The 27366-nt window shown below is 44.1% G+C and overlaps 1 protein-coding gene across 3 annotated transcripts; it reads left to right on the top strand.

The window, feature by feature from the left end:
• On the top strand, positions 1-27366 carry MAL2 (mal, T cell differentiation protein 2). Of its 3 annotated transcripts, none has more exons than XM_067711418.1 (4): positions 1-243; positions 14149-14319; positions 22337-22492; positions 24317-24678. In XM_067711418.1, the coding sequence occupies exons 1-4, from the start codon at positions 112-114 to the stop codon at positions 24398-24400; spliced, it is 543 nt and encodes a 180-aa protein (XP_067567519.1). In that variant the 5' UTR covers positions 1-111; the 3' UTR covers positions 24401-24678. The 3 variants fall into 3 exon arrangements, with proteins under 3 accessions (XP_067567519.1, XP_067567521.1, XP_067567520.1); XM_067711420.1 differs by lacking the exon at positions 24317-24678 and adding an exon at positions 24711-25110 and having other exon boundaries at positions 2-243; XM_067711419.1 differs by lacking the exon at positions 24317-24678 and adding an exon at positions 25131-27366 and having other exon boundaries at positions 7-243.

Here is a 27366-nt window from a genome sequence, read left to right as displayed (position 1 = left end):
CCGGGCGGCGGCGGCGGCGGCGGCGGCGGGAGCCCGGGAGGCGGAGGCAGGCGGAGGCGGGCGGAGGGAGGTGGCGGCGGCGCGCGGAGACGCAGTAGCGACAGCGGCAGCATGTCGGCCGGCGGAGCGCCAGTCCCGCCGCCCGCGAACCCCGCCGTGTCCTTCCCGGCGCCACGGGTCACCCTGCCCGTCGGCCCCGACATCCTGCGGACCTACTCGGGCGCCTTCGTCTGCCTGGAGATTGTAAGTGGGGCAGCCTGGGCGAGGGTCGCGCCCCGGGTGGCGAGAACTGGCAGCTGCATCCTGCCCCCCGGGCTGCGTCCTTCTGCGCGGCCCCCAGCTCCCGTCCCCCCGGCGTGGGCTTCTCCTGCGCCCCTCCCGGGGTCCTCCCGATGCCCAGCGCAGCCCGCACCCGGGCGACGGCGCCAGCGCCCTGGCCCTCTCGCCTGGCACCTGTTACGCTGGCACCTGCTCCTCCGCTGGCGAAAGAAATGGTCCCGGGAGAGCGAGCAGGAGGCCCCGCGGGCCGAGGATTGGGGACTCTGAGAGGAGAAGGCTCTTTGGAGTTGGGGTACTGTCAGAGACCCCCGGCGGTTTGGCCGGGGGCCACGCTGGGCTGGAGCGGGTGCCGGCGCTCTCGGCCTCGCCTGATGCTACCTGCCATTTTGTTGGGTGCTGCAAGGTGGAGCCAACGACCGGGTGACCAGGAGGCCTCTAGGATGTGGAAGGAGGGGCAGGAGGTACCAGGAAGCGGAGGAGGAGGGCTAGAAGACGTGGGCTTTTTTTTTTTTTTCCTTTTACCATTATGAGCGCCCTTTGGATTGGGGAGAGCAGCGGGGCTCAGGAGGCAGGGCAGGGAAAAGGTGAAGCCCATACGGTGCCCTGGGCAGTGTCTAATCAAGTGGGCTGAGAATGGTAGGGTAAAAGTACAAACGTGGCTGTCAAGCTCCTCGCCGCCTGCGTTTGCGCCTTCTCCCTTCCGAGTCTACCTTTGCAACTCCAAACCCTCTCAGCGCACTTGGTTGGGCCTAGGTGACCGTCGGGTCACCCGGCCTGTCGTGCAGGCTTCTTGGGCTGCAGACGTGAACTTTTAAAAAGGCACTTTAATGGAGTTGGGAGGTTTTGAAGCTCGCTGGGGAAAATGTGCAAATATAAATTGGGCAACCTGAGGTTACATCATGTCCTGAGAATGGCAAATACAGAGTGAAACGTTTGCCAGTCAGTGCCTTTCCTGCCGGCTGGCTTTGTTTGCTCGGTTTGGAGTTTGCATATCGTCCCCCTCACCCACACCCACACCTTTGAGTTTGCATAACCTGGATTTGGGTCGCTTCGGTTTCACTTTTGTGCTTGTGGGGCTGGAACGCCTTGTAAGCATTGGTTTTCCGCCCTATTTTGCTAAGGCACCCTAAGTTAAGTTTAGCTCAGATTTGAATCTGAAAAAGGAGACAAGTGAGTTACCGGCTATGACATCAGTAATCGGATGGTGACTGCGAGGCTAGGAGAAACTGGTTTGAGTCTGAGCCCAGTTCGGAAGCATCTGAATGCTTGGGATGAGGTGCGGGCATCCAGGTGAGAAGAGCGGGGAGAGGGTGGCCTTGGGTGGGCAGCCCCACTGTGGGGAGGGGGACAGCCTGAGAGCAGTGAAGCCTGGGAAGAAGGATTTTATAGGCTCTGGGCTACTTTAGTTCCGTGTTCCTCAGACTCCAGTTGTTTGCCTGCCTCTGTTAGAAGTTTTTGCCTGCCACATTCACCTGTTCTAGAATTTACAGATTGTGCACTTCAAATGCATTCACTTTCTGAGCTTCAGTACCTTACCTTAGCCTCATCCTAAGCAATAAAAACATGAATTCTCAAATTTGCTATGCTGTCATATTTTTCTAATATTTATTCAAATAGATGCTTATATGTTTACATATATATGTATATATGTAAAAACTGTGACATACATATATGTATATATATGCAAAGAAGGCCTAGCCATGTGCTATCAAATCAAATTCCATCTCAAGAGCCACTGGTGATCATGTGACACTTTTGGAAACTCCACCTAATTCTGGGAAAAAAAGTGGAAAGTGGTTTATTCTATTTCCTCCCCCCCACCCCCATATCTCTGTATTTATCTAGCCCATTGGTTAGTTCTCAACTCCTGCTATACTTAATTGCTTGGGCAGATTTTTAAAATACTGTCGCTAGGCCAGACTAATTAAATCGGACTCTCTGGGGGAGCTACCGAGTCCATTAGGTTTTTAAAAAGCTGCCGGGAGGTTCTAATGTACGGTCATGTCTGGGAACCACCAAGGGAGGCCTTTTCGGGGCTCTGTGGACAAGACAGCTCTCTCTTGCAAATGTGAATCCTCTCCTTCTGCTAGAACTTCTGCCACGCCCCATCCCAGGGGAAATCCCAGGCTCACAGAAGTATCCAATCCCTTCCTCTCGTCCCTTCATTTCCTCTGGCTTCTTAGCCCCAAAACGCTTCCAGGATCCTTATCTAGATAGAACAGCATCACTTCTGAAAGCCATTTCCGTTTAATTTTCACTTTTTTTGGCCAAATATCTCGATAGGTTTAAATCATAGGCCTCCATTACCTTTTACTTGATATCAACCTCCTTCCTCCCCAGCCCAACCTGCAAAAAATAAAAGGCCCAGAATATTCCGGTGAAACTGGTGACCTCAGAGAAACAAGAGACCACATTAGAGCCAAACTATAGCTCCTTCTTGGCCCTCATCCTGCTGTGCCACTTAGAGCTATTGGATCATGTGCTTTAAGAGAGCAGAGGTGGAGGCCACCTTGGTCCCCTCTCTCTACCTAGAACATCCACACCGGAGGAGATGCACAGATATAAGCAAAGTAGACACTTTCGAAGCGCTTTGGTCCCGGATTTCTGATCCCTTGAAATTGTTCAGTCTCCCATGGCTCCTCTTCAGAAATTTCTCTCTGTAAATTAAACGTGAGAATTCACCAGAAGCAGTTCTAAGCTCTGGGTGATGTCCTTTCTGGGGACCCCTTTGTTTTAGCCTCTGCCAGTGTTTCTGAATATGCCCAAACTCCTTAATTTTGACTTTCTATCGAATCCATTTGTCTTTGCAATTTCTTTATGTCCCGTTGCTGTCTAAAACTGAACACCTGAAAACTGCATCTGACAAAGATGCTGGGCTATCTGTAGTTGACTAAGCTAATGAAACCATGATCTTGGAATTCACTTCTCGCACTAACCAGTAACTTTGCTCAATGATTTAATTTCAATTTGCCTTGTTGTACCACATTCACAATCTCTCAAGTGTCAGGCATTTGTTGGGGAGATAATTCAAAAGATACAGATATTGCCAGCCTCCAAACACGAGGCAAAGTAGTTTATAGCACTGGCTTTATAGGTGGAGGTATTGCAACTTCACATGCATGGTGTGGTTTTCTTGAGATAGGTATGTTGTACTGCTAGGCACCTAAGTTGTCTACCTCTGGGTTTTTGCACTCAGCTATACCTACCAATGTGTGCTTGCTATGAAGAGTTTAATACTAAGTTAGTTTTGCAAAGTGAAACCTTTTAGTTTAAGATGGAAAACGTTGCCGTCCAAAGTTATCATTTTCAAAATCTAATGTTTTGATTCAGTGTTTCCTGAATTAATGTTTTGTAAATCATTCATCAGGTGTTTATTGAATACCTGTTGTGCGGCAGACACTATTCTGGGAACAAAGATATTTAAACTCTGCCTCACTTGAAAGAGCTTATAACCTAGTTGAGAGGATATGCCCCCCAAATAACTACCATTCAGGGAATAAAGACACAACAATGGAAAGTGAACTATAGCTAACGCACTTTCCAGGCAGGTGTATTATAAGAAAATGACATTGGAACATCTGTACTATTGGGCTAAACAAGCTATTTCTGGTCCTTTGTCCTCAGTGAGTATTATGCACAAGAAGATTGGAAGTAACAGTATTAAACAAGGAAAAGAATAAAGGTCATTATTGAATTCAGTGTGTTTCACAGTTTCAGTATTTAGGAAACTGTTTACATTCCCCATGATATTCCTGAACATTTCTCTTTATGGGAGATGGTCTAGGACTCTTATTCACAGGCTTCTAACTGCAGCGTTTTGGATGCGATAATAATTTTCATTTTTTCAACAAGTAATTAATAACCTGCTATGCATCAGGCCTTATCTTATGCCCTGGAAATAGGATAATTAACATAACTCCTGCCCTTAAAAGAAAGTCCTATACAGTAAAGTATAAATCCAAGAAAGCATTACAGTGCTGCATTTGAAGTGATAAAATTGGTTTATGAGCTTCCCTGGTGGCGCAGTGGTTGAGAGTCCGCCTGCCGATGCAGGGGACACGGGTTCGTGCCCCGGTCCGGGAAGATCCCACATGCCGCGGAGCGGCTGGGCCCGTGAGCCATGGCCACTGAGCCTGCGTGTCCGGAGCCTGTGCTCCGCAGTGGGAGAGGCCACAACAGTGAGAGGCCCGCGTATCGCAAAAAAAAAAAAAAAAAAAAATTGGTTTATGAAAAGTACTATTGAAAAACAGGGTGGAGTACATCTGGCCACTGGGAAGGCCAGGACAGGCAGCTTTAATGGGATGGTGACATTTGAATTTAGCCTGAAATGATGAGTAGAGGTTCAGTAGACAAAAGTGGGAAAGAGAATTCCAGGTAGAAACAAGGGCATGTGCAAACCCCAGAGACAAGAAAGACCATGGCATGAAGTTCTGGCAATGGTTGGTGTTTTTCTGTGTGTGTTTTTCTACATGACTTATGGGGAGGTGGCAGGAGGAGGAAAAAGAGCAGGTAGGGTTCAAGGTGTGGTTTGCTGAGGAATGATAGGCCAAGGCATAGCATTTGTTTTTGTCTGTGATGGGGAGCTGCTGAAGGACAGGGCTAACTTGATCAGACTTGCAGAAATCTTTGAGTAATGAAGTTTGGTTATAAAGCAGAGAGATTGAAGGCAGGAAGGTCAGCTAAAGGGCTTATTGCAGTGGTTTGGATGAGGGGTGATGAGAACTAGAAGTAGGACAAAGAAAAGCAGAGAAGAGGCACAGATTTGATATTTACAAGGTCAACCACATAGGTAAAGTTTGTTTTGTTTTTTCTTGCGGTATGCGGGCCTCTCACTGTTGTGGCCTCTCCCGTTGTGGAGCACAGGCTCCGGACGCGCAGGCTCAGTGGCCATGGCTCACGGGACCAGCCGCTCCATGGCATGTGGGATCTTCCCGGACCGGGGCACGAACCCGTGTCCCCTGCATCAGCAGGTGGACTCTCAACCACTGCGCCACCGGGGAAGCCCCATGTAAAGTTTTGACATGGCCTGAAATGATCGTAGACCAAACTTAAGTATAAGATGTAACACAGAGGACTTACGCCAGAAAAATGAAATGTTAATGAAAGGATGATGGGGAAGGAGGGGCTGTGCAGCAGGCATGTGCAGTCATGCAGATAATTCTATGGAAGGGATTTCAGGTTATTTTCAACCTGCAGCTTTGACTGTAGATGGACTAACACATAAATGTTCAGCTGTATAGACTACTCTCACCCAGAAAATAGATTTCGGTTGCAAAGGGACATTGTGTGTCTGCAGTGGTGAAGGAGGGGCTACCTGTGGGCGTGTTTTCCCTGCTTTAAAGGGGTTTTAATTCTATAGGTAAAATTTTTACCTTGCGTCTGGGTTAAAAATCTCCATCCATGTGAAAAAAAGTCTTTAAAACTTCATAAGAAAAAAAAGTGCCCCTGCCAGAGATTATTTTCAGCAATCGTTTTCCCTGGCTGGCAGTTCTGTAAGAATTAGAACTGAAACATGGAAAACTTCAAACCAAGTTGCTGAAAACCTTGACCTTGAGCTCCAAAGGAAAAGGTTAAGGAGAGGAGATTTGTCTTGTGGTGCCTGATAGAAATGTCGTACAGGGTGGTAGGAGCCATGGGTGTGGCATATCTGCATAGATATAGCTGAATAGGAAAGACTGTGTAATGACATGGGACAGGAACCAGGCAGGTGTAGCCAATACCACGCACGTTCAGTACTTGACAAATGCTGTGTGATTGTTCTGTAGGACAAACTGAACAGTGTGAAAATATTCTAGAGAAACTGACTGGAGCGGGGAAGAGCAGCTTTGGAGTACGCCCTCTTATGTCTTGCCCGACTTTTTTTTTTTTTTTTTGCGGTACGCGGGCCTCTTACTGTTGTGGCCTCTCCCGTTGCGGAGCACAGGCTCCGGATGCGCAGGCACAGCGGCCGTGGCTCATGGGCCCAGCCGTCCCGCGGCACGTGGGATCCTCCCGGACCGGGGCACGAACCCGTGTCCCCTGCATCGGCAGGCGGACTCTCAACCACTGCGCCACCAGGGAAGCCCTCAACTTTTTTTTTTCTTCTAGCATTTTATTTTTTAACTTGTTATTGAAATATAGTTGATTTGCAATGTTGTGTTAGTTTCACATGTACAGCACAGTTCATTCATTTACAGCAGATTCAATTATTCATATATATGTATATATATGTATTCTTTTTTTTACACTCTCTTCCATTATACGTTATTACATGATACTGAGTATAGTTCCCTCTGCTATACAGTAGGTCCTTGCTGGTTCTCTATTTTATATATAGTAGTGTATATATTTTAATCCCAAACTCCTAATTGATCCCTCTGCCCTTTCCCCTTTGGTAACCATAAGTTTATATTCTATGTCTGTGAGTCTATTTCTGTTTTGTAAATAAGTTCATTTGTATCATTTTTAGATGAGACGTATAAGCTGTATCATATAATATTTGTCTTTGTCTGGCTTAACCTCACTTAGTATGATAATCTCTGGGTCCATCCATGTTGCTGCAGATGGCATTATTTCATTCTTTTTTATGGCTGAGTAATATTCCATGTGTGTGTATACTACATCTTCTTTATCCATTCATCTGTCAGTGGACACAGGTGGCTTCCATGTCTTAGCTATTGTAAATAGTGCTGGTATGAACACTGGGGTGCATATATCTTTTCGAATTATGCATTATGTATTATGTATCTTTTCTCTGGATATATGCCCAGGAGTGGGATTGCTGGATTATATTGTAGCTCTATTTATTTTTTTAAGGAACCTCCATACTGCTCTCCATAGTGGTTATACCAATTTACATTCCCACCAACAGTGTAGGAGGGTTCCTTTTTCTCCACACCCTCTCCAGCATTTATTATTGCCCAACTTTTAAAATGTCATGACTCCTCTCCAGGAGTTTAAAGTTTGACCTGAATTTCCTCTGTCCTGTTTTATATGAAAAGGGCCATGCCCTTTCGTAGTCTCCATAGATGACATCCCTAACTTTCGTATAATAGCTTTCAGAAGAAGGAAGGTAAAAAGAAAGAAAAGAGGCAATGACTTGTACAGTCCTTGTTGATACTGAAGCATGGGCATGCGTGAACATTTTTAACCTAGGTGATAACTAGTTACCTATAAACATGAAAAGACGATTTTAAAAATCAAGGGAAATTATAAATAAGAATAAAAGAGGGCCAGAGCATACTTCTCCCCTATAATATGGGCTTTCCATTTTAAGATTACTATCAGCTTGGTAGCCATGGAAGCACCAAGCGATGGCATCCAGCCAGAGAAGTCTTTCTGGAAGACATAGTACTGGAGTTTAGTTATCCAGCGAAAATTCTGATGGCAGCACGCTAAGCAGAAGCATGGACCAGTGTAATAGACGCTTTGTGTGCAGGGGATGAGGGACAGAGGCTGCAGTGCAGAGACAGGGTGGCAGGGAAAGGAGCATCGCAGGGGAGAGGGTGAGCTTGGAGAGGCAGGCAGGAGTATTCACCAGTGCTAAAACCACTGGACTGCAGTCACATCATGAGTGACTTTACACTTTTATGGGCTGCCTTGTAAACACAGCTATCAGGTATTGTATCTGTTGACTGAAGTATGTTCCCACTTAAAAACATTCTTTGGAATACAAGTTGTGTGTAAAATGGAGTTATAGGTAATCTATTCACTAGAAGATAAATAGTCTGAGCATGTTTAACATCCTTTAATCCTCTTGTTTCATTTGTAGCGCCCACTGAAATTGGAGGGGTTATCAAGAAGATAAGGTATTCTGAACTTTTGGAGGGCCACAAACCACTTTGTGATTCTGATGAACATTGTAGACGGTGCCCTCAGAAAAATGTATGTGCACTTATCTACCCAATTTGATATGATTTTGGAGAATCAACCCTGCCCCTGCCCCAAACCAATCCATGGCAAAGGTATAGAAACCCTGCTCTAGAATAAACACGAAACTTTGATGGGGGAGAACTAATATAATGTTAAGAGCATAAGCTCTGGTAGCCAGTTGCCGGGTTCAAATCCCAGGTCTAACATTTATTAACTGCATAACTTAGAACAATTTATTAATGACTCTCTACCTTGATTAACTTCTCTATAAAATGGTAATAATAATAGTACTTAGCTCTCAGTGTTTAATCTCTCAGTGTTAATCTCAGAGGATTAAACTGGTACAAATAAAACCCTTAGAATAGTGCTTGAACACAAGACCTAGATAAATGCTAGCTCGTATTTCTGTTACCCTCACCAGCTTCGACCTCTTACTCAGATTAACTCCGTAAGCCAGGTTGGGAGACATGTTTTCCTCTAGTCTTTCTGATTTGTTCGTCCTCACTGATTTAAAGTGATGAAAAGCCCAGTATGTAAGCAGTAGGAGAACTGGAAAGAGAGGGTCATATGTTATACACAGAAAGTTCTAAGTATTGAAATGTTTCTCCTTAGGGCAGTCTAACCAGTCCTTTATACCTTCAGCTTCACTTACCTTTCCCTGGTTTCATTCCAAACACTGACTGAAAATAGGTCAGAGTAGGAATTGGCCTGTTTACTTAGTGAATAATAAGAGTATACTAAGATGAAGGTGTCCAAGTGGTTTGAAAATTATTAGCCAAGATGTCGGAGGGCATGGTTTAAAAGCACGCTATTAGGAAATAAGTGACATTCGAAAAGAAAAAGGGTGTTTGCAAAAGGAATCCTTTGGGGACATAGGAAGACCGTCCAAATAGGACTCAATCTGGGAAGTCTGTAATCCACGCAGCCAGAATCGACACTTGCTCAAGACCATGGTTTCCCGCGGGGTTATATATTCTTGCCAGTGCACAGTTCCTAGTGAAAACATGTTTTAGCTCCAGCTCTGAGGGTTCAGTTCGGTGTGGCGTGTGGATGAATAATACTTCCATGGCTTTCTTATGGGAAGGCTTCAGCCAAGGTACACCCTTCTGCCCTGCAGGAGCTAAACTGAAGGGATAAGCATACACTACAGCCGGCCACAAAGGAGAGCCGTGGGTCTTGGAATGGGTAGCAACTTAATCACGGCAACTCGGGGTATATTTGAGCACTTGAAGTGTGTGCCAGATTCGCCTAAATTTGAGCTCAGGAGGTGAGGGGTCGCAGGGGAAGACCGATATCTACGTGAAGACGTGTTTGCCTGTGCATTACCTGGAAGTCGGGTTGTCTTTTTGTCAGAGCTTGAGATTCAGAGTCATGAGCCCTGACTTGGTTCCTTACAGAAATTTCAAAAGGTGGTGCATTTGGGAGTTTTGTGTATAATTCTCAGACGTTTTAGGACACCAGAGAGTGGTGGAAGGCCGTGATAGACAAGGGGTCAGAATGTGGATTCAGTTCACCGTGGGTGAACAGGAATTCCAGCCTTCTTCAGCGTGTGTGCACTCTGCAGTTGCTACGAAACATTATCAACTATTCTCCCTCAGATTTTAACCATTCCTGTGCTCTGCATTTCACTTCTAAAAACGGGCTACCTCCAGAGCCACCTCTACTGAACAGGAATGCTGATAATTAACAGGAGTGGTAAATAGTCTGAGCTTCGTAATGTGCAGAATTAGGTGAAGGGAATATACTAAGCATTGGTAATGTTATTAAAAGCCCAGTTTTTAAAGTTTGAGCTAGATTGGGAAGCTCAGGAGAAAAGGTAGCTTTTGGCCAAAAGAAAAGGTAGCTTATCGTGAAGTAAGGAGAAATAACTGTGTCAAGGCCCTAGGGACCCATTCACCAATGTGACAGTCTTACAACGAGGAAGGTGGATCTCCAGTGTGGGACTATTTCTCTTCTCTGGGCCATCCTCTATGTTCCAAAGCTCCTGTGGTAAGGATGACTTAAATCTGTATTTCACGGAATCTCTGATCTAGGGATGCAGTGTGTGTGTGTATATTTGGGACGGGGGAGGCATCCCTACACCTTCCTGCCTCCCCTGCCCCCTTTCCAGCCACACACACACCACAAATGGGGAGGCAAGTCTGTTCTCTTTTCATATACACACTGAGTTCCCTTTCCAAGCCTTTGAAGTTTGGGAAGGGCTGTAGTTTTGAGTCCGACAAGAAGAGTTCATCTCTACTGTTTCACATTAGCATCCGCTGTCACAGCCCTCGTCTACCTTGAGAGCCCGCTTCAAAAAAAAAAAAAAGGTCATGAAGAACCTAGGGGTAAGACGGGAATAAAGACACAGACCTACTAGAGAATGGACTTGAGGACACGGGGAGGGGGAAGGGTAAGCTGCGACAAAGTGAGAGAGTGGCATGGACATATATACACTACCAAACGTAAAATAGATAGCTAGTGGGAAGTAGCCGCATAGCACAGGGAGATAAGCTTGGTGCTTTGTGACCACCTAGAAGGGTGGGATAGGGAGGGTGGGAGGGAGGGAGATGCAAGAGGGAAGAGATATGGGAACATATGTATATGTATAACTGATTCACTTCGTTATAAAGCAGAAACTAACACACCATTGTAAAGCAATTATACTCCAATAAAGATGTTAAAAAAAAAAAAAAAAACCTGCCTCCCCTGCCTATTGTCTAGATTCCTCCCATTCTGTTTCTTCTTCCCTCTGGCAATCTCTGGGAGCAGGCAGTGTTGAGCCCTTTTTATAGCACTGGCCACAATCTGCTCCTGAATCAGATTTGGTGGTGTCTATTTCTCCCTTATTAGAGCTCCTGGAGATTGAACCTTGCCTTTTTTTTTTTTTTCCTCAGTGTCCTTCTACAGTGCCTGGCAGCAGATTTGAGGCTGACCAGTCTGAGGTCCAGTCCAGGTTTATTACATGTTATGTTTAATTCCAAGGGATCGGATAGCCTCTTCTTCAGAGGTGTGAAATTATCATAATCTCGATATCATATAATTATGCTTATCTATCTGAGTCTGCCTGTCCCTAATAAACAGTGGCCAATTGTTCTTTATTATTCTTTATACCGGCACCTAGAGTTTCAATAAATGATTCTTGAATTAATAGATATGTAATAATGATGTATATTTCTTAAACAGTATTTAATGTAGCTTATTTGTGATGGGAGAGTAAGAAAAGTCTACCAAGAAGAGGCTGAGAAAAAAAGAAAAAATGGAAGATCTTATCACCTTCAAATATTTAGTAAACAGTATGAAAGAGTATAGAATCTTTTACCAGGGACACTGTTTCTTTCATAGCTACTAATAAGGTTGTGGTTACATTTTTTTAATATGCATGATTACCCATGACCTAGATTTACTTCCTGAAACTTTCTGGGTTGATTGTTCATATTTGATTTGGAATAAGGACTTGAGATATACCACCACTATTATCAATTTATTAGATTGGGGCTTCTGTTATCATTGCTCAAGTGATAATTTATTAGGCTTTCCAAAATGTTTTTCAAAGTACTGATGAATTGTATGGGCCTTTTTTAAAGAAGCAATACTTGTATTTTTAACTTTTAGTGACTTACACAGTTTGGATATTATCTAGCAAGAGTCACATGATTATTGGTTTTTAATATTTGCTGCTCCAACTGTTCTCATATGGGAACTAGGAGTTTGTTCGCTCAGCAAATAGCTGAGAGCCTTCCGTATGCCAGGCGTACCTGCTTCTATGATATCGCCTATATTGTGTGGGGGGATGGGGGCCGGGGGGAATTGATTCCCATTTGCCTGTCGGTGTCTCCAGGCAGGTGTACCGTAGCCTAGGTTTTTGTGTTGCCAAATGTGGCACAGTGCCTGACTGAGAGTTAGGAAAGAATTATTGTGTCGATTAATAAATGATATGGGATGCAAGCCATTATAAGGCAGCATGCCGCCAAGAAGATCTAACAGTACAGTTGGACTGAGAGCCAGGGGCATCAGTTACAATGTTTCCCATCAACGTAACAAATCCGTAGTAGGGAGCTTGCCCAGAGGGCAGAGGGGGGCCTGAGCATGGGGTGGAACTCAGGAACGACCTTTAGGCTGATGTGCTCTTCAGGATGAGCTGTGCATGGGAGTTTCTCAGATACACATGGGGAGGGAATGACGTTCTGGGCCAGCATATGTCAGGCCACTCAGATGTGAAAGCGCTTTGTCTCTGGACTGTTCATTTCTTTTTCTGTAATGTGAGATGTGCAGGGTTTAGTGGCAAGAGACAAGTATGCAAAAGGCAGGTTTGCTCATAAAGGTCCTGGAATGCCATGCAGAGGGTGTGCAGCCTCTATCTCTAGTGGTAGTATGCACGAGGCTGTTGCTGTCAGGATCGTAAAACTGCCTGTCTTCACCCCTAACCACTTCTCCTCCTGTGTCTTCTCACTCCCTCCCAGCTGTCCCAGCCAGAAATCTGGGTATTTTCCTTATCTGTTCTTCTGCCGTCATGTCCCACATCTGATCAGCCACCAGCCACCCTCACATCTACTTCAGTTTCTCTCTGAGCCACTCACCTCTGTCTGTCCTCCGCTCCTTGAGTCTACTTTACACTCTGTTACCGTAACGGTCTCCGCTGTGGTCCCCCAGTCCTCCGCCTGTTCCCCTCCAGCCCATCGTCACACTCCAGCCGGAGAGAAACTCCTAAATACAAACCTGAGCACGCTCATTCCTGCTCAAGGTGATCTGGGGCTTCCCGTTGCCCTTGGGTGAAGTTCCTCTCCTTGACCTGACCTTCAGAACCCCCCACAGCTGCGTGTCCAGCTCACACCTCTGGCCATTCTGCACATGGTGCCCGCTGCTCCTGTCACCCTGAGCTCTGCCCTTCAGCTCTGCCAGGTGTTTCTCAGCTTCCCCAAACCATCCTAAGACTCAGCTCACCCCCCTGCCCCGGAACAGCCTTCTCTGCCCTCTGCTACTCCCCCTGGCCCTGTCCTTTGGGTTGTTGCTTCTAGGGAGTGTTTCCTGACTTTTCAAATCTGGATATAGAACCCTCATTGTGTGGACTTTGCCCAGTGTTTGCCCAGCATCTTAGTGACTTGCTTAATTTTCTCTTTTCTGTAAGAGACTGTGAATTACATGATGGTCGAGACCACTGTTTACCGTTTTATTCCTAGCACCTGGCACAATGCCCGACAGTAGGTATTCATTGAATATTAGATCTGTGAATATCTCAAGTATCTATTCTCATGCCCAGCACCTAGAAGAGTGTCAGTAAATGATGGAAGATTTTATTGTTTACTGTCATGTACAATAGCTGCTATGCTATATATAGGCAATGATCTCACCTGTACAAATCGGTCACGATAAGGACTGAAATGTGGCCATTAGAAGTGACAAGTTAGGAAGTCATGGCCGATCGTTGTTAATAGCCTCTCTGAGAAATGGTGAGAGCAGAAGCCAGTGGACAGTGGTTTGAAGAGTAACAGCGAGGAGAGAAGGTGGAGACCTAGCAAAGATGAATTTGTAACAATCGTGTACTGAAAAGGGAAATCCTCAGAGAGGGCAGTCGTTCGAGAGGCAGCAGGGTCAATGGAAAATACTTTCATTTATTTATTTTTTTAAATGTTTATTTTATATTAGAGCATAGTTGATTAACAATGTTGTGTTAGTTTCAGGTGTACAGCAAAGTGATTCAGTTATACATATACATGTATCTCTTCTTTTTCAAGTTCTTTTGAAGGAAAATACTTTTAGATGGTGAGAGAATACTGAGCCTGGTCATGGGCTGAGGATGAGGGCCCAACAGGAAGGCAGGTGCAGAAATAGGTGTGGAGTCAGATCGGGTCCCAGAGTAGGAGTGCTAGCCTACACCTGAGAGAAGAAAGCTCTCCAGTAATGATAGAGACGAGTCGCTGGCGGGGTTGCAGGGACACGTGCAGGAGTCTGGGGGGGAGCAAAGGCAGTGGTGAGCCTGACGCAGGCACGTTCAGTTCTATGGCCCAAACCTATTACCGTGTTTCGTTTTCCCTTTAGGTGCTTGGGGCACTCGTGTGGATCCTGGTCGCCTCCTCCAATGTTCCTCTACCTCTGCTGCAAGGATGGGTCATGTTCGTGTCCGTGACGGCTTTCATCTGTTCCCTCCTCTTCCTGGGCGTGTTCCTCTCTGGCGTGGTGACTCAGATTAATGCCAACTGGAACTTCCTGGTAAGGGATATTTAAGTCTCTTTCAGGAAAACGTGAGAAACTTATAAATATCTCATCCTGTCCTGAAATGCTGGTTGCCCTGTTCTATCTGTTGCCTCTAGCGGGAGAGAAAAGGTCAGAGCACAGAGGCTGCTATGCTGCCATGTGGCCGGCCTTGCTGGACAGCAGGGTCCCAGCTTGCTCAGGTCCTGTGGTGACAGAGCTGAGCCATCTCTCTGTGATTCCCTTATGAGTTAGATGACCTTTCCGCAAAGACTGTTTTGTTTCATACAACAAATGAATCACGTTACAGTTATTGAACTATTGGAGAGACGGATGCTGTGCCATGTATCTTAAAATTTTCCATTGATTCCTGCTTCAGATATTAAATACGTATATTCTGTTCAGAAAACAAGTAGCTCTATATGTTACTCTCCAAATACTTAGAAAAGGAAAGGGGATATTTTATATTTATTTTCAACGCCTGTCCTAGACTGGCAAGAATTGATACGTTTTAAGAAATGCATTTCCCATCGACACCATTTTAAAAATTATGACGCCATTAAATTGGGTCAACTTACTTTCCCTTTTTCTCATATAATATAGGGAGCCTCTTTCATGTTTGTGGTTATTCATTCTCTGGGACTGTCTCAAAATGGGCCCCAGTGGAGCATGAATTCCAACGCATGGTGGACAGTGCTTTAATGAAGTTCATGAAGAACCGCCATTAGGTTTCCTTCACGCTTTGGTGCTTAGGAACTTCAATCAGACCTTTAGTCGGGCTTTATATATGTTCCTTTCCGGTGTGGTAGTATTTTATTCAGCAGCAAGGAAAATATTTGTTCTTGTCTTATTTATAGACCATAAAGAGAACCATCATCCCAGTTGTCATCAGCAGTGAAGTCTAAGCAAATGCGGCTGTCCATTCAGTCAGCCCGGGGCAGATGGCACGGGTTAGGGTAAAGCTAAGGAGGAAGAGTGTAGTGTGGTGGTTATAGTAATGCACAGGCTTTGAGCTTAGTCTGGTTTGCTCACTAACCATGTAGCCTTGGGCAAAATATTGAACCTCATTTCTTCCTCTGTAAAAACACTGATAATAATACCGACCTCACCAGATGCTGTCAACGAATAATGGAACTCATGTAGTATACAGTGCTCAGCTTCGTGTCTGATTTATAGTAAGTGATCAGTAATCACCATAAGTCCTTAAACACGCTGAGGCGTGCACTTTGAAAGTCCTATTTCTTAGGTTGCTGATACAACGTATTTCTGCATTTTTGCCTTGATTTCTCATTAACGATGAGAAAATATTTCTAATCATTACTCAAGTGATGAAGATCAAAAATCCCTATTTAAGTTACAAATAGATGCTTCATCTCCTTTTTCTAAATGCCTGGCTTTCCTAAAATAATTCATGAATGAATCAGTCAATCCCTAATGTTGGTGAGCGCCACCAGGCTCTTTTAATATCAGGCTTGAAGATGGTATTTGGCCAGTATGTACCCGTAGTATAGCCCTACTGGTACTTTGGTACTGGTTAATACATAGCCATTTCCCCAATCTACTGCCTCTTCCTAAGTGCTGTGCTCCCTTTCACCCTGGCCCTTTCCTGGACCTCCTAGTAGCCCAGCAACTAAAGAGTTAATATCTGGAAAAGTAGTGAGTCTCCAGGATCCTGCAGTGCTCAACGTTCTGTCTAACTGGTTAATGCGCGCGCCTTACCAATGTTTACATATTTTTCCAATATCACTCCTGGTTTTATTAGACATAACGTCCATACCCTTTTCTTTCCTTTCTCTTATATTGAGTCTTATCTTCGGTATTGAGTATAAGCATTAATATTAGGTTTCCTAAATTTGTTAGGTTTAATTAGGTTTTCTAAATTTGTATTTCTTTCCAATTTGTAGCATTGTATCTGATGTTCAGATACAATAAAATGTTGGGGTTGTTTTTGTTTTTTTTTTTTAATTAAACCACTTTATGGAAGGGACAATTGAAACTGCCAATCTGTTCCATAGGTCAGCTGCAAAGTTTATCTTACGGCTTTCTAGCTGGAGTAGGCCACTCTTACTGAGGGGAAAATGGGGACAGCCACGCACAGGACACAGTGCAGCGGTTGTTAGTACACAGTCTTGTCATATGGTGGACATACTTTGTGATTTTCTACATACTTAGTCATTTTTGACCGCATGGCTACCTTTGATAGATTTTTAAATTTATCTTGTATACTCTCAGCCAGGTAAATTTTTGAGCCATGCATATCATGGAGTTGTCACCAGATGGTAACAGTTTTTAATTGCTGCATTCTGGAATTGTTAGACATTAATTGCTCAGAAAAGTATTGCTTCCCACCCACCCTGTGATAACAGTTTAATGTCGCCTGTATGCCATGCATGAAGGAAGAAGGCGTGTTGATAAAGAATTTATTTTCTAGAAGTATTCATTGTGAGATATAACCTACAGTATGTATAGCTTCTAGTTTTTATTGCTCATGAGATTAAATTAATATTCATGGCTGATGTCCTCAGTATTTTTTCCCAAGCTTTCTAGTGTGGGTGTAAATGGTGAAATAAAAATATGATATGTAATAACATATATTAAGTGCTAAAAACTTGCCCCCTTCTAATTTGAGGAAAGCAGCAGATTTTAATTTTGAGATGCTTTTTCTTCATTGTTTTTATATGGACTGGCAGTAATACCATTTCACCTAACTTTAAACAGATGTCATATTTATTTTTCCCTTTTTGGAAGATGGAGTGTTAAGGAAAGATATATGTTAGAGAAATAAAAGATACCAAAAAAAAAAAGGCCTTGTACAATTAAACATGTTTCTTCCCTTTCTTCCCCCGAAATGTAGCTGGCACACGTGACCATCTGCCCAGTGTGGAAATCACTTAATATTTTTAAAATGTCCTGAGCTATGTTTTCTGTCCCCACATTCATTCCCCTATTTGACCTTACAGAAAATGATGGTTGTCCTTTTTTTTAAAGAAGATGTTGGGGGTAGGAGTTTAGTAATTAATTAATTTATTTTTGCCGTGTTGGGTCTTCGTTTCTGTGCGAGGGCTTTCTCTAGTTGCGGCAAGCGGGGGCCACTCTTCATCGCGGTGTGCGGGCCTCTCACTGTCGTGGCCTCTCTTGTTGCAGAGCACGGGCTCCAGACGCGCAGGGTCAGTAGTTGTGGCTCACGGGCCCAGTTGCTCCGCGGCATGTGGGATCCTCCCAGACCAGGGTTCGAACCCGTGTCCCCTGCATCGGCAGGCGGACTCTCAACCACTGCGCCACCAGGGAAGCCCTGTCCTCATTTTTACAAATGAGAAAACTACAGCTCAGATTGACTATTATCCCTTTTTCATGCTGCCATTGTGTAAAACAGGATCCCCCTATATACAGCGTGGCTTTTTTTTTTTTTTTTTTTAATAGTTAGTAAGTTTGACCTTGAGCTGAGAAGCAGAACATGGGCTGGAGATAAGAATGTGGGAAAGAGTTACCTGCTGCTGAAAATATTCAAGGCATGCTTGAGGCTGAGTTTACTTGAGGTGATGACAGGTGAGCTGCGCTCTGGGGTGCGTGAGTGTTGGGAAGATTGGCAGAAAAGCAAGAGCATGTGACGGAGACACAGAAACGGGATGGGGTCCTCTGCTAACGGGGGAGGGCCAAGGGCTTCGGACAGGTGGTCCATAAAGGGTGGTTCCCTGCCCTGCAGCCCCAGCATCGCCTGGGAACTTGTTAAGAATACAGATTCTCAGATTCCACCCAGACACACAGAGTCAAAAACTCTGGGGCTGGTGCCCAGTATCCTGTGTTTTAACAAGCTCTTCAGGTGCTTCTGATACACGCTAACCTTTGAGAACCTCTGGCTTAGAGCAAATAATCTGTATTGTCCAAAACCATGAGTGAAATTGTGAGTGAGGAAGACCTTTGTGCACACATCCCACGCATAGCAGGAATTCGAATAAGATGTCCAGGGTGGCCAGATATAAATGTGGGTGTAGCTCTCCAGTGGTGGGGGATATTTAATGAGCACCTAGTATATGCTTGATCCTATGTTAAGACCTAGAAATACAATGGTGTACAAGACAGGCCTGGTAGTGGCTCTCAAAGAGTTTGTTGGAGTAGACAGTGGCAGTGAGGAAACGATTACACAACTGACAGAACAATTACAATTATGTTAATGGCCAAGAAGGGAATAAGAAGAGTGTACGTATCCTCTCTGGGCCACTGGGAGGCAGACTCTAAGATAGATTAGAAGTATAAGAGATTTTTTTTTTTTTTTTTTTTTTTGAGGGAAAGGGGAGGGGATAACACCTTCAAAAGAGGGAGGATGTAGGATAAAGCAGAAAGGTCTTAGAGAGTGATAAAGTCTTGGCCAAATTAGTGAGAAACTCCAGAGCACAGCCTTCCCTTTACGACTGTTGTGTTGGGGGAAGGTGGCCAGGCACCAGTATCTGCTCTGGGCCATCATTGGCTGAGGGTGGCCCAGGAAGAATGTGACCTTAGTTCACACACAGCAGCAGATCTCAAATCCACTGAAGCCCAAGCTGTCCGCTAACTGTGCTCCTCACAGCAGAACGTCAGGTTCTTTCTGGAAGGGACACGTGTTCAGCGCGTGCCGTGGGTGATCCAGACCTTTTCTTGCACCATGTGGTTCCACTTCTCCATGCGTGTTTGGGGCCCCGCTCCTCCGGGGTTCCAGTGTGCCTCTCTTCCTGAAGCAGAACTTAAAAGAGAGAGGGTAGAGGGCCAAACTGCAGCCCCTCTGACTGGAGTTGGTCTCAGAGCCACAGCTGGTCTTGGTCACCTCCCCCCTCCACTGACCATTTTAAACTCCCCTTGTTCAGCACTCATGTCTGCTGCTCTCCGAGGTTTACCTGGTGGTGGGATGCAAACCCTCCCTGGTAACTTTATCCTTTCAGGCCAGTATTGCTGCAGTTCTCCATTTTAGTCACAGTTGGGCAAGAGAGTTCTAACAGGGCCCCAAGTAGATCACCCGAGTTCCACATAGACTCCTTCCTGCCCTCCTGTGTGTCAGCAACCCTACCTTCTCTTGTCAGGATGGTGATTCCTCCTCTTGCCTTTTGATCCCTGAGCACAAAGAATCCAAAGTACACAGGCAGCAGCCGTAGCTCATAGTGCAATGGGATGCTTGCTGTATCCTCTAGCGAGAGTACATGCCCTGGGGACCAGGACCTCTGATCATGCAGAGCCCAGAGTTGTGGGGACAGCAGTCTCAGTCTTTGATCAGGTAAGTGGGAGCGACGATGGTAAGAGGAGAAACTCCTTCCCTGCTTGGTTCTCACTCTTCCAATGAGGACACAACACCGTATTGAAAACTCTTTTTCACCGTGTCTATCGCGTCCCGAAAGATGGCCACACATCCTCACAGGGTAATGCCTCCAGGTGTGCCTTCAGCCAGCCATCCTGTCGTGCTCTCAGGCCAGCAAGTTCTAGATGGTGCAGCGTACAAGACAACTCACGGTCGTGGGCCCATTCCCACTCCTCTGCTGAGAAGTTGGTCCCTTGGTCAGATGCTGTGTTGAGTAGACGCCTATAAATCAGGCATTCTCTAAGTCCCTGGATAGTCTTGGATGCTGAGGTTCTGCAGGGAAGAAAAGCAAATCCATACTCAGAATGAGTGTCTGTTTTGTGAGAATGAACCATGTGTCTCCCAGGGAGGTAGGAACTGAGTTTCGTCAATTTGGTACCAGGTGCGAATAGCGCCATATCAGGGTCTCAGAGTCAGTCTCTGTTGCTGGCAGGTTCCGCCTTAAGAAAAGGCGGTAGCTGGGTCAGCTTTGGCAATTGGGAGTCCATGCTCTTGGGCCTTGACATAGCCTCCTCCTCCCAGCCGTGGCGACTCTGTTCTTGTACCCACAATGCCTCTACCCGGGTAACTGGTGACAAAGGCTGGTTGCATCAGCTGGCCGGGTCATTTTCTATACGCGCCATCCCATGGTGGGTGCTTCTGGTGGGCGTGACCACGTAACAGAAAGGTCACACTTCACACTGTATGCTTCATCCCATATGTCCGTCTTCCTGCTCCACACTTTCTTGTCTCTAAACCTGTAGCCTTTTTATTCTCCACGGCCCCGACTACCCTGCCAGACCCTTCACCACTGACCACAAGTCTCTGTATGTTCTTACCTTGGGCCGCTTTGCTTTCTTAACAGAGTGTGTGACATGCTGCACCACTCATCGTTGCAGCTGTTCGGAAAATATCCCCTAACCTCTGTCTTTCCAAGCCAGCCCCGAGTGTGGCTATAATGCACGTGCAATGCAGCTGCTGTCCCTTTTCACCTTGCAACAGCGTAGCGTGCCATTAGAAACAAGCACAGGTGTTTTCTTTCTCCTTCATCTGGACCTAAGGGCTCCCCTCCCCCACGTGGCCATAGGTGTGGGCTGAGGAAGGAGGGCAGTCCCGTCCTGGTGGGTGACATGGGGGCCTGCGCTACCTGCTCACGCAGCAGACTTGTGCCCTGTAGCCCAGCTCAGCTTGATCGCTGATGTGCCCTTCCCATCTGAAGAAGCAGTGCTATGACTTTATGAGTTGGTGGCTTTGATAGAACTCCATTCTTAATGAGCAGTTCCAGATACGTAGTCACTTGGTGTCTCAAGATCAAGTGTTTCTTCTCTCCGATGGCCCAGGATGACACCGGGAGCTGCTTTTCCAAGACGTGTAATTCCCCAGTACAACTTACATGCCTGACTTTAGAACCCTAGGAGCCTATGTCGTGAGTTTGTCACCACCATTGCCATGAGTTCCGTACTACGTCTTTTCCTCCATCACTCTAGAGTGCATAGGACCCTAAGGCCAGTACGGATAGCTGGATAGTATGACCCAAGCCATACAGAGTTGGGCGTGTAAGAAGTTTATCGGATGGTAACACCTATGAAAGCTGAAGGGGGAGGAAACGGGACTGGACAGGGAAAGCCTTCAGCACAACTCAGTTCTGATACTCCTGTATGATACTCCTGTAGAGGAGGAAGGAGGCAAAATTAAGCAGGAGTAGAAAGGTGGTATTATTGGGGGGAACGGTGTGGAGGGCTGGGGGACAGGCGCAAGTAATTGGTTGTGGGAAGACTCTTTCCGGTCAGAGACGCTACCACGCGTAAAGAGCATCAACCCTGAGGTATAGAGTGATTCCTAGGGACCAAGATGAGACCAGAGTGGCTGATGTTCAAAGAGGAAAGAGGGTGGCATCAGAGGAGGCTGGTGAAGGAAGCATATCGTACCAAGAGCCGCAGGCCATGTCACCAAACGTTTCCCGTTCCTTTTAAGATGAAAACTTCAAATGGAAATAACAAATGGTGATTGTCAGGTGTATAATAATAAATGGTAAGTACCTGCTGTAGGAACTGTTAACAAAAATACACAGCGATGTGTTGATGGCATATTAACTCACCTAAGACGACGTGAATTTTAAGAGTTGTGTGTCACATCAATGCAGCGAGAGATAAATAACTTAATCACAGCTGAGTTTTGTATGAAAATTTCCTCTGCTTTTTTGTAGAAGTATATGTTTGTTTTGTTTTTTAGAATATCGGGAGATAGGGTATTGAATTCAGTGATTTCATAGGCCCATAGTGTATGAGATGACAATCTAATGGATAAAAATAATAATTGCTCAAAAATAAAATGATTATAGAATGTGTATATAATTATATAACTATATAATATACACTAATAAAATAGATTTATATAATAACCCTAACAAGATATAATTTAAATGCTGTTTTACTTGAATTTTAAGGATAGGAATGCTACGGAACCTTAATCGAAACTGAAATTATATATTTTATTCTAAAATTCAGTGGATCTGAAGGTTTGCCACTGGGCCAATTGCAACGGGTCAGTTGATTTTCACTGGGATTCTAACAGCTTGACATTGCTGAGGGAGCCAAAAGAAATGGCAAATGCAGTTAAAGACTGTCTCAGTGTTCTAATTTTCCTGCACGTAAACTTCATTTGAAATAAGGAACGGAAGAAAAAATCTCTTCTTTTTCATTGTAGCTGTCTCCCTTTTCCACCCTCTTTCAGGATCTCGCTTACCATTTTACAGTGTTCGTCTTCTACTTTGGAGCCTTTTTGCTGGAAGCAGCTGCCACATCGCTGCACGATCTACGTTGCAATCGAACCATGGCTGTGCAGCCGCTCTTGAACGATAACCAGTATAACATCAACGTGGCAGCCACAGTAAGTGTTTGATGAATACAGTTTACCAGCGCTTCCCCTCCCCTGTCAAGGTCTCCAAGAAAGTCCTTCGGCAACAATAGTTTTCTTTACTAATAACCCTCAGCATTAGACATATAATAGCTGTTTATCTGTACAGTAGCCTTATGAGCCAAGTTGTTACCCCAGTGCTGTGGATGATGAAACTGAAGCACCGGGAGGCTGACTTCATGTAAGATCATACCTGTCAGCGGTAGTAGCTGACCTTGCACCACAAAGTCTACTTTGTGAAAAGAACTAATTGTGCTTTCTACCTGGTGTAACTTCAGACATGGTTAGGGAGGTTTGTCCTTCGCTTTCTCTCTCTAAGTGAAGCTGCCCTAGTAAACCTCTACATGCTTCAAGTTCTATATTAATCCCCATTTCATCCATACCCTCCAGTAGACGTAAATCTTTAGTTTCTGAGTTTTAATGACAGAAGCTAAATGCATGAGCCATTCGTTTGTGACATTCCACTGAGTCCCTCACTTTTGTTTTTATTTCAATATACCTTAGAGAGAGGAAAGCTCCTTTTCCCTAGTAAGAGGTATCAAAAGTGGTCATTCATGCAGGGGCCAGGTAGCCCAGTGTGAGTGAGTGAAATCAGCTGAGCTGACTCACAACAGGGGAACAACCTCGCTGATCAGATCATTGGATGAACAAAAGCATAAGCGAATTCCTAGTCAAAACAGAAACTCTCTCCTTTCAGGTGTATCCTCAACATAATTAAAAATGCACCAGGCTTTCTTTTTCTTTTTTTGATGGGAGTCATTAGAGGTAGAATTTATCAGAATTCCTGTGCTTATAAGGCACAAACAAGAGCAGTACTATAAACAGAAAGGGGGGGAGCCACGTGTATGCAGCCCCACAGGATTCTGAGATCAATGAGGATAACATAAATTCATAACCTGCCACTGCAAAGAGGACATGGAGGACAATTGTAACTACATGTGAGCAACTCAGAGTGTAGTTAAGATTTACACTTTGAGATTTATCATTTAAGAGTATCATTGCTGGGCTTCCCTGGTGGTGCAGTGGTTGAGAGTCCGCCTGCCGATGCAGGGGACATGGGTTCGAGCCCTGGTCCGGGAAGATCCCACATGCCGCGGAGCAAGTAGGCCCGTGAGCCACAACTACTGAGCCTGCGCGTCTGGAGCCTGTGCTCCGCAACAAGAGAGGCCATGATAGTGAGAGGCCCGCACGCCGCTATGAAGAGTGGCCCCCGCTTGCCACAACTAGAGAAAGCCCTCGCACAGAAACAAAGATGCAACACAGCCAAAAATAAATAAATTTTTTTTAAAAAAGTAACAAATGCTCAAGTACAATTGGTGTCTTTAAAAAAAACAAAAAGAGTATCATTGCTCAAGAAATTTTGAAATGTCCTGAAATTTTATAAATCGTTTATGAAATGTGATAGAGGGTTTCCCAAATTTGACAAACCTACACTGTTTGCATGTCATTACAAATACGGTATAAAACTGAAATAAACTTTTCTAAGTTATTGAAATCAAACAAATTTTGATCAACCATGGAAGAGGAAATACTAGATTTTCTCCAAGATTACGAAATCTCTCTAATGCCGTTGTCTTATGAAGAGCACACTGTCTTGTGAAAAGGATATCAAAGAAAGTGTGTTTCCAAAAATAAGATGTATCAGGCAGGTAATAAAACAAGAATATTGTTGTTTTAGATTTGGGAATATTTGTGACATTTGTCAGCTTTTCAGAATCCATGGTGGTTGTGATTTCTTGTTCTAATTAAACTTTCACATTTGTACTTTAAAATAAAGTGGTGATTCTCATTCAACAGAAAATGCCTAGATCAGAGATGTATCAGAGATACAACCAGCAGAAGAAGGGTGGGGATAATAGCAGAATGGTAATTATGCTGTAAAAATGTTCTGTAGGTGGATCTGATATTCCTTCTCAGAGCTCTGGTTTCCTTGTAAAGGATTCCTGTACTACATATAATGTTTTAACATATTTAACTGCTTTGGTAGTTTTCTATGAATCATAAGCCCCAAAAGGGTGAGGACAGTACCTATTATCTGTTTATATGTACCAAATGTACTGATGTATACATAGCTGGTGCTAAAGAAATCCTTGCTGAATGCAAAGAACAGTGATTCAGAGCTAAGTACAGACTTGAGGACTATCTCCCACGCCAATCTGATGATTCATTTCTGTGGGTTTTCTCTCTTCAGCTCTAAGGTCACTTTCCATTGTCACAGAAATGATTTGCTGCATCCTCAAGTCCTGATAGCTGCACTTTGCTTGGCTGTGAGATCACTGTGCAAATAGACATCTCCTCGTGAAGTTTTGAATATGTACCATGTTAGGGGTTTCACCACTGCTTAACAAGTGAGTCCAGTACGTGAAAAAAGGCTCACCCTAAGGCTGTCCACAAATGAGAAAATTATTAGGGGCCAGAACGTTGAAAAGAAAGGTTAATGGTGTGAGGAGATAAAATCATCAAGAAAAGAGAGGAATATAAACGATTCTCATTAGCGTTGAAGTATCTTTAAGTAGGCTGGTCAGTCTTCAGACAGTTGCTCCTTTGGACAAATGTTTTCTTAAAGTCAGGGTTATGAATCTGATGTGAATTGTTGTTTCTTTTTTCTTAGATTTTTGCCTTTGTGACGACAGCTTGTTACGGTTGCAGTTTGGGTCTGGCCTTACGACGATGGCGACCGTAACACCCCTTACAAACTCGCTGCCTGTGTATTAGTTTCATTTGTGTACTTTTTATGTCTCATCAATTTGGGTACCATTTTGTCCAGATATAACAACATCCCCAAAGTAATTTGTTTAGTATATGGAGAGAATCTTAAGTATGAGTTCTGGTTCATTTCATGGATGGAATTTTAATTTCAGTATGATGTTAAACCGAGAAATAGCCTTTCGTTTTACATCTGTCTCTTTCCCTTTTTCTTATTTTAAAGAAAATTTCCCTTTACATCCATAAAATACACAGATATTGTTCATGAGAAAAAGGGGTATCTCTTGTGTTTAGTTACTGAGTCACCTGAACCTTAATTTTAATAGGTAACTAAAACTCCTGAAGAAAAACACATTTCAAATAAACTTCTCACTGAACTCTGTGTGTTAGTGTAAAACAGAGATCGACACTCTTTAAAGGTCCAGATGGTAAATGTTTTAGGCTTTGTGGGCCATTCAGTCTCTGTCACAACTACTCACCTCTATGGGTGCATGAAAGCAGCCATGGACAGTAAGTAAATGAGTGAGTGTAGCTGTGTTCCAATAAATTTTTATTTACAAAACCGGCAGCGGGCTGGATTTGGCCTGCGGGCTGCAGGCTGTCGTTTGCGGACCTCTGGTGTAAAACCTTGGTTATGGGTTCTGTATTTTATTGAACTGATCCTGAAAGGTATAAAGCGAATTAGAGAAGCCACATAGTATTCAATCTCATGCAGTAATTACATTGCCTTTAGGTTAATGGTCAAATACTTACCCTTGAAGGGGCTATAGTTTCTCAAGCTAATTCAAGCAGAGTCTTGGGTACAGGAAAAATGAAATGAACCCTAGTTGCTTAATCCACCTAAGTGTTTCCTAACAACTGAGCAAAATGCTCATCTGGCGTCCTTAAAATGAGAGCCCCAGAGACCACTAACCACTCCTGGAACTGGTATCTAGCTCCTGATGTCTTACTGTGGGTTTATTTATGCTTCAAATGCAGCTGTTTACCCTGTGCATGAATATACAGATATTTATGTGTGGATATGTGAGGCTTTACCCAGTAGAGCTCTCCAAAGGGTGAACTTTTTACTTCTAATTCTTTTACATGACTCTGAGTTAAATTTGAACAGAGTACGAAATATAACTTCAAGTTGTAGATCCTCACGTGTTTAGAGAACAGTCCTGACATCTATTGAATATGAATAGCACAGAAAAGTATTTTAACCCTCCTCAGAGACCCTGGTCGTGGTAACATGCCAAAAATGGCTTGAAGGGGAGAACAAGTCAGAGTTAGGCTCCCAGCTCACACCACCCGTCCAGACAAGATACTTATCTCTTGCCTCAAGAGGGCTATACCTCTGGGAAAAGAGGGCTTTTGAATATTTTATACTTTCAACCCTTTGCTTTTTGGCTAAATCATCCACTACAAGTGCCATGTATAAGCTGGGCTGTTAGATTTCATGGAACGTAGAACAATCCTGAATGAGTAGCATAATCAGTGCTCAATGATCAAATCCTGTTTATGTGATAATCCCTTAGAAAGAAGAATCTGATTAGGGTTTGGTTTGTGAGGTAACTACAGAGATAAAAGGTATATTTACTATGCGGCAAGAGGATATCAGTCTTGTGACTTTATACTGATGTCATAGCTTTTCTATAATATCCAACTTCCCTGGTTTTTCTAGCTCCATGCCACACTCTTAACCCTGAATTATGAATTGTATATTACAGAGTCATATATGTGCCATAAGGATATATTGTCCATTCCGACTAGAATTGTTAAAAGTCTGCTAGATTTAGTTGTGAGATTGTATTTTTGTTTCCAAGGTATAACAGGTCCATGCTTGGTGGCATTAAATTAAATGATCTCATGAAACTGCTTTGGTGACACTTTTGTAAATGGATTGCTTCTAGAACATTAAGAACCAAGCCTAAAACTCATCTAACTGTGAATACTTAGAATTGTAAATTAATCACGATCTAGATTTGTGAGTTGACTGACAAAGCACTTGAACAAAAATTACGGCATTTGAGAATTTCTTTATATATCTTAGCTGTAAAAATGAGGAAGCGTTGGTTGGTTTTAAAATCTGGTATCTCCATGATGAAAAGAAATTTATTTTATAAGTGTTATGACTCTAATAAAGTATTCATTTGATAATC

Source organism: Pseudorca crassidens, chromosome 17 (genome assembly GCF_039906515.1).
Source record: "Pseudorca crassidens isolate mPseCra1 chromosome 17, mPseCra1.hap1, whole genome shotgun sequence".
Classification (NCBI taxonomy): domain Eukaryota; kingdom Metazoa; phylum Chordata; class Mammalia; order Artiodactyla; family Delphinidae; genus Pseudorca; species Pseudorca crassidens.
This window is presented reverse-complemented; position numbering and strand designations above follow the sequence as displayed.

Bases quoted from the DNA above. Each gene is read 5' to 3' on its own strand.
- MAL2 (XM_067711418.1), top strand. From the start codon at position 112: ATGTCGGCCGGCGGAGCGCCAGTCCCGCCGCCCGCGAACCCCGCCGTG. The intron at 14,320-22,336 runs GTAAGGGATATT...ACCCTCTTTCAG, and splicing joins ATGCCAACTGGAACTTCCTG to GATCTCGCTTACCATTTTAC. The intron at 22,493-24,316 runs GTAAGTGTTTGA...CTCATTCAACAG, and splicing joins ACATCAACGTGGCAGCCACA to AAAATGCCTAGATCAGAGAT.